Source organism: Lupinus angustifolius, chromosome LG11, assembly GCF_001865875.1.
Source record: "Lupinus angustifolius cultivar Tanjil chromosome LG11, LupAngTanjil_v1.0, whole genome shotgun sequence".
Taxonomy (NCBI): domain Eukaryota; kingdom Viridiplantae; phylum Streptophyta; class Magnoliopsida; order Fabales; family Fabaceae; genus Lupinus; species Lupinus angustifolius.
Genome location: NC_032019.1, coordinates 21,531,191 through 21,538,591, shown reverse-complemented (window position 1 = coordinate 21,538,591; position 7,401 = coordinate 21,531,191). Strand labels below are relative to the sequence as shown.

At 36.2% G+C, this 7,401-nt stretch overlaps 1 protein-coding gene across 1 annotated transcript; it reads right to left on the bottom strand.

Annotated features, from left to right (window-relative positions):
• LOC109359833 lies at positions 6,605-7,138 on the bottom strand. The gene has a single exon (XM_019604528.1). The coding sequence runs from the start codon at positions 7,136-7,138 to the stop codon at positions 6,605-6,607; it is 534 nt and encodes a 177-aa protein (XP_019460073.1).

The following is a 7,401-nucleotide window of genomic DNA, read 5'->3' as shown; positions in this document are numbered from 1 at the left end:
GTTTCAATTAATCCGTTAAAATGCATGCATGAGTCCTAAAAAGTTGAAACCGTTCTGCTGCCTGAAAATCACTCTTTAACGTGTTTAATCGATTAAACACTTGGTCTTAATCGATTACCTGGGCATCAGCTTTTGAAAATTCAAATTTTACATGGGTTTAATCGATTAAACCTGCCCGTTAATCGATTAAAACCAGTATTTTAAAGGCAGACAGCATCTCGGTTTTACACTTTTTTCGGCACTTTCTCCACCTCTTTTACGCTTTGAGTCTCTGAATCTGTAACTGGATTCAGTTGTTGTTTCTGCTTTCAGGACTTATTCATGTTTCCTTATCCGTCTTTGATTGACATATTATGGTTTGTAATAGTTGCTGACTTCTTTGACTCTTTATGCTATGCCATTACTTTTGTGTTTTAATTATGTCGAATAGCTTATTTGGTTATGTGAATGGTTCTTGATCATATGAGATTTTATGTTGATTACACTGCTTTATATGCTAATTGAGTTGATTAAATCTTGTATGTCGTTCTCTTTACCTATTGGCTATTTCATTGTCTAAACAAGCGCATTTGTTCAAGACACCCAAATATAAAACAGGTTAATTGTTAAACCCCAAATTAATTCATTAACTTCGTTTTATGCTTAACTCATATCTCTTCCTCATTTTGACCTGGGTTATCTTTTTGATAATGTCAAAAGGGGGAGAAAGGTTGTTTTGTTGTTTTTTGATTGTGCAGGTTGATCTTAATAACAGCTTCCGAAATATTTGCGCATCATATCAATCATGCCAACACAATCTTCGAGCTTATTCATCAAACAATTGCTATTACAATTGATGAAGTTGATGTAGTGTTTGTCATCATCAAAAAGGGGGAGATTGAAAGTGTGCATGTCAAGAGGAACACTTTGGAAAGCTCTCTCATTATATGTCATGGTTTTGATGAGGACAACTTGTGCTAATAAGAGCGTGAAGATCATCAACAAATCAACATGCTTAAGTCTTTTGATTGGTACTAGGCTTAGACTAGAAACTAGTTTAAGTTGAGTCTAAGGCTTAGGTCACCTAATACATGTCTCATATGCATAAATCTTTTAAATCATTTCATCTTTGAGATATGTCATTCATAATATGTTCATGCATCACATAAATACATGTATATGTGCATTCTAGGCATAAACTAAGTGTGAAACATGTATGAACTAAGTGCATAACGTATTTGAGGTTTTGTATTTAAAAATACACATGAAAAAAACAACGTTAATCGATTAACCAAGGCTTTAATCGATTAACTGGGCTTCAGAACTGATTCTTTATAAACTGCGTTTTCAGAACTGATCTCATAAGTTGCATGTTGCATTTTTTAGAGAGTTAGAGCATATTTCGTGATATTTGTTGCATCTAGTTGATAGTGCATTTGTGAGTTTAGAAAGGAGAGAATTCTATGCTTTAGGATTGAGTGGCATTTCATGATATATTTCTCATCATTTCATCTCACATGTTCATGCATATTATTGATGCTTTTGTGAAGTTTTTACATTCTGTAATTTCTGTTTTCAAACTAATACTTTGTCATATTGCATGAGATTGTATTAGGTGCTTAGAGTAAAAGTCTTATGTGTCAAATATGAGCTTTGTAATTGCTTAAGTTTATTCTATAGTTTTGTTGTGAAAAATTGTTGTAACATTGGGAATCTCGAGGTGTCGTATCACCTAAGAGATTGAGTTGTATCTTCATATTGCTTAGAATTCTTGATAAGGAAAGAACAGAGGTTCTTGTATCTTCATATTGCTTAGAATTGCAGATGTTAAAACTACTACCAATATCTAATACCCATATTGAAGAATCTGTAACAGTTAAGGAAATCATGAAAACATTTTTCATTAATGTCTTACCTTGTTTCTTTTCTTTCAAAGAATCAAGATATTTGCGGTAATTCCTCTTCCAGTGTCCCTTCTCCTTATAGAAGAAACATTCAGCATTGCTTTAGTCAACACCACCTTTCTTGTCCTTAGGTTTGGTCACACCACCTTTAGGAACGAAAGGCTTCTTTCTAGACTTGTTATTCCATTTGCCTTTTTTCTTGTTGGACTTTCCAACTACCAAGACAGGTCCTTGGTTCTTTCTAGAGTCAATATGATTCTGATGTCAATTAACATATTCAACATGTCATGCAAGTTACAATCCATCTTATTCATGTTAAAATTAACAATGAATGGTGAGAACGAGTAAGGAAGTGACTGTAGAATAAAATCTTGGGATAACTCCTTTCCAAGTTTGCAGTCCAACTTCTCAAGTTGTTCCATAAGACTAATCATCTTTAGAATATGACGTCCTACCTAAGCATTCACATTCAACATGGACCTAAATAGAGTCTTAGAAAACTGGTATCTAGTTTTCCTACTCTATGCACCATACATATTCTTAAGATGTGCAATGATGTCAGTTCGGTCCTATAGATTCATAACTCATTGATGCTAAAATGATACATTTTGTACCCATGAGGTCCTCTAAGTAATTCTTATAAGTATTGATTGCCTCAACATATCAATAAGCTTCTCGTGCATGAGAATAATTCTCAGAGTTCGGTACCAATCATGAAAGTTGTTTCCAACCAACTTTCCATCTACGAGTGTCGAACATAATGATAAAGAAGACATGTCGAGATATCTACATACAGTAAAACAAATAAGTGAGAACATATTAATGTAAAGAGATATATCACAAATAAAATACTCCCACTTACTACAATGGCAATTTAAGAAATAAAAATTTCTTCTCGTGGAAATATAAAATAAATACCTTTAAAATTGTGAACAAATACTTGGTTGTCAAATCATTTCTAACGCACATTTTAAGACAAATATATCACATACAATTTTATTCAAAATAATAAATAACAAATAGCTACTTGTTTGTTAGGTTATTTCTATAAGTATAATTGAATTAATATTTACACTCCTTTGGTAGTCTAGGCGATTAGTGATAAAATTAATTTGATTGATTGATTGGTATCACATACCATGTTAATCATCTTAATGACAAGTCCTATGGTAGACAGACTGTCTCTTGAAATTAAATAATTAACACACTCTTAAAAATGTATCTTATACAAAATAATTTCAAGAACATTAAAATAATTTTGTCCATCACACCTCATCACATGAAACTTATGATTAATATATATATACAAATATATATATATATATATATATATATTATGGAATTTGTAACTGTGATATATGAAGAGATTCTATAATGCACTAATTTATTTATGATTGTGCAGGAGAATAAATAGAGTACAATGATATATTTGAATGTGTAACTAAGCCTATAATCTAGGAGAAACTTTAGCCTAGATTTAAGTGTAGATCAACTATGATTAGGCTAGAATATCTCTGTTGTTGATGACTAACAATAACAACTTTGATTTTGCTTGATTTGATTCATACGTTATCTATTACACCCCCACAAGATTGGGTCACCATTGTGACAACAAGCTTGGACCGGAGAGGTAGAAATTGAGCTCTGGGAAGAGGTTGGTGAGGATGTCAGCCTGCTGGTCCTTGGTTGATATGTGAGAGACTTGAAGTTGTCGAAGTTGCACAAGTTTTCTGACATAGTGGTAATCAAGGGCAATGTGCTTCATGTGTGAGTGAAATACTGGATTGGAGCATAGATATGTGGCACCAATGTTCTCACAAAACAGTGTAGGTGTTGCAATGTGTATGCCAAGTTCACTTAATAGATTCATCAACCACATGATTTCTGCAGCTGTAGTTGCAATGGAGTGATATTCAGCCTCTGTGGAGGAGCATGCCACGGTTATTTGTCTCTTGGACAACCATGAGACAGGGTTGCCACTAACATAGATAACAAATACAGAATTTGAGGTTCTATCATCAAGATTGCCTTCCCAATCAACATCACTATATTCATGTAGAGAGAGATGTTGGTTTCTTGAGTGTCAAGCCAAAGTGCAGTTTGTGTTTGAGATATCTCATAATTCTCTTGAGTTGTTGAAGGTGATTTTGAGTTGGTTGATGCATGAATTGAGACAGCTTGTTGATGGCAAAGCACAAGTCAGGTCTTCTAAGAGTCAAATATTGCATGGCCCCTAGAATACTTCAAAATGTTTTGTCACCTATGGCAGCAGAGCCATCTTGCAGTGTGAGTGGAGTTGTGGTACTTAGTGAAGTGGAGGGTTTTGCTCCAGACATATTGAACTTGTCCAGTAGATCACGAATGTAGCCATGTTGAGTGAGTAGTAAACCTTCCTTTGAGGGTATGAGTTCAACACCTAGGAAGTAATGGCGGAAACCAAGGTATTTAAGTGAGAAGGTGGAGGATAAGTCAGTTATAAACTGTTCTAGGAATGCAGGTTTGTTACCAGTAAGTAAGAGATCATGCACATATACCAAGAGGAAGGCTTGAACTCTATCCTTATTGTAGGTGAACAGGGAGCTGTCACTAAGACTAGTTGTGAATCCAGATTTTAAGACAAAGTTCTTGAGAGAGTCATGCCAAGCACGAGGTGCTTGCCTTAATCCATAAATTGGTTTATGCAATTTGCAAATATGAGTAGGGAACTCATTATGGACAAAGCCTTGCAATTGCTGCATGTAGACATCCTCAGCTAGAGTGCCTTGTAAGAAAGCATTATTGACATCAAGTTGGTGCATAGACCAGCCACGACTGAGAGCAATGGTCAGAACTACCTTGATTGTTTGAGGCTTGACAACTGGTGAGAAAGTTTCTTTGAAGTCAATGTCAAGTGTTTGAGTGAATTCTTTTGTAACAAGCCTAGCCTTGTACCTAGAAATGCTTCCATAAGGATTTCTTTTTATTCTGAATAACCATTTGCAGCCAACTAGATTATGAGTCATTTCCCTTGGCACTAGAGTCCATGTACCATTCTTTAATAGTGCATCAAATTCCTCTAAGCATGCTTGTCTCCAATGAGGTATTTTAAGGGCTTGAATTATGGTAGATGGTTCAAGATTTTCAGGGAGATTGTGTTTTGTTGCAGTCAGTATCCTCTTAGGTTTGAAGATGTTGTATTGAGACCTGGTGATCATAGGGTGATTTCTGATAGGATTGTTGGGAATTGATATATGTGATTCAGGGGAGGGTAGGGTGGATGACAGTGGTTTAGGGTTAGTTGTAGGTGGTGAAGAATGAGAGACCTCTACAAGTTCTATTTCTAATGTTAAGGGGATAGGTGGCTGTATAATAGAAGAGGTTGGCAGTGGTGTTGTAATGGTAGCAGAGATTAGTATATGAATGGTGAGTTCTATAGGAGGAGGTGTGGAGGAGGGAGTGTGGTTGTTAAAATTGGGATATGGATATGAGTCTTCAATAAAATTCACATGTCTAGAAACATAGACATGATTGGATAAAGGATCAAGGCACAGGTAAGCATGTTGGGAGTTAGAGTAACCAAGGAAGATGCAAGGTAGAGGTCTTTGTTATAGTTTGTTGTGAGTGTAAGGCCTAATCCATGGGAAGCATATGCAACCAAAGGAATGAAGTCTATTGTAGTTAGGGTCCTGTTGGAACAAGATTTCGAAGGTTGATTTCTTGTTGATGGTTGGAGATGGCATTCTATTGATTAAATATGTTGATGTTTGAAAGGCATAAGACCAGAATTTTGTTGGTAACTTGGCATTATGCAACAATGCTCTCCCTATTTTCACAATATGTATGTGTCTTCTTTCTGCTGTACCATTTACTTCTGATGTATGAGGAGGAAAATTTAAGTGAGTGATGCCATGGGTAGCTAAGAAATTTTTCAGTTTGACAAATTCTCCTCCATTATCAGAAAAAAGAGTGACAATAGGTAAATTAAAAAACTTTTCAACAATTGCTTTGAATTGAACAAAGATAGTAAACACATCTGATTTATTTCTCATTGGATAAAGCCAAACATATTTGGAATAGTGATCAACAAATATCAAATAGTAGGTAAAGCCATCTAAAGACCTAATAGGGGTTGGACCCCAAACATTAGAGTAAATGAGCTCCAATGGTTTATTACTTTTAAGGTGATGATTAGAGAAGGATAGCTTGTGACTCTTGACACAATAGCAGGAACTACATTCATGTGAAGAGGGAAGCTTTATTGGAATTTGAAGACAAATTATGAGGTGTTTGGTTATTTTTGAGGAAGGGTGACCAAGCTTGTGATGCCATGTGGTATCAGATTGGAGACTAGCAGTGAAGACTTTAGTAGAAGGTTTGATGATGTTGGATGGAATGTGATAAAGGTCTTGCCTAAGAGGTCCTTGCACCAGAGACTGACCTGACTTCAGATCCTTGATAACAAAAGAATCAGAGAAGAATTCCACAGAGCAATTGTTAGTATGGCATAGTTTGGAAACTGACAACAGATTGGATTGAATATTAGGAACACATAAACCATTATTGAGGTGGAGTGGTTTAGTGCTGGTAGGGATATATGATTTTTCAATATGAGAGATTGTCAAACCTGTGCCATCACCAACCATGACTTGATCAGACCCTGAATAGGTATCAGCCAGAGTCATCTGTTGCAGATCTTGTGTTACATGATGAGATGCTCCAGTGTCCAGAATCTAGCTAGAGTTCTACGTAGGAGGGTGATGTTGTGCCATGTTTACTGAAGGTTTTGGTGCATACTTCCTGGGGTAGCCATGTATTTTATAGCACTTCTTAGCACTGTGACCAGGTTCCTCATAGTATTGGAAGACCAGTTTAGAGTGTGGAGGAGAAGAGAGTTGTTGGTCATGATGTGGTGATCTATAGTGTGGCTGACCTCTGTTGCGCATGGCTGCATTGGCTGTTGCAACCAGTGGTTCATTATTGATGTCACGATGTAGAATTGACTCAAAGTCCATAAGTTTTTCATGAAGTTCAGCATAGTTTATAGGTGTTTCCCTACTGTAGAGAGCAGCAAAGATTTCCTTATAGTCACTACTTAGTCCATTTAAAGTATGAATTACCAAGTCGGTATTGTCTAGAGGGTGATCAATGATTGACAATTCATCTGCAATAGCTTTAATTCCTTGAAGGTAAGTAGCCATGGATTGTGTACTTTTGCTGAAAGTTGTAATGCGTTGTTTGGGAGCCATAATGCGGACACCAGATCGACTAGCATACATAGTTTTGAGAGTGTCCTATGCTTGCTTGGCAGTTTTGACAATGCCATGATGAGTGACTACAGTTGTAGCCACTGAGGAAATAATAGCATGCAAGATCAGTTGATCTTGACGAACCCAAAGGGTGAAGGCATGGTTTGTAGTGATGGTGGACAGATCCAGATGTTTTACTAGACAAGGTACGCTACCATCTATATAACCAAGAAGATCATATCCTGTTAAAAGTGACAAGAATTGAAGGCGCCAAGCAGGGTAATTGTCACCAT

Bases quoted from the DNA above. Each gene is read 5' to 3' on its own strand.
- LOC109359833 (XM_019604528.1), bottom strand. From the start codon at position 7,138: ATGTATGCTAGTCGATCTGGTGTCCGCATTATGGCTCCCAAACAACGC.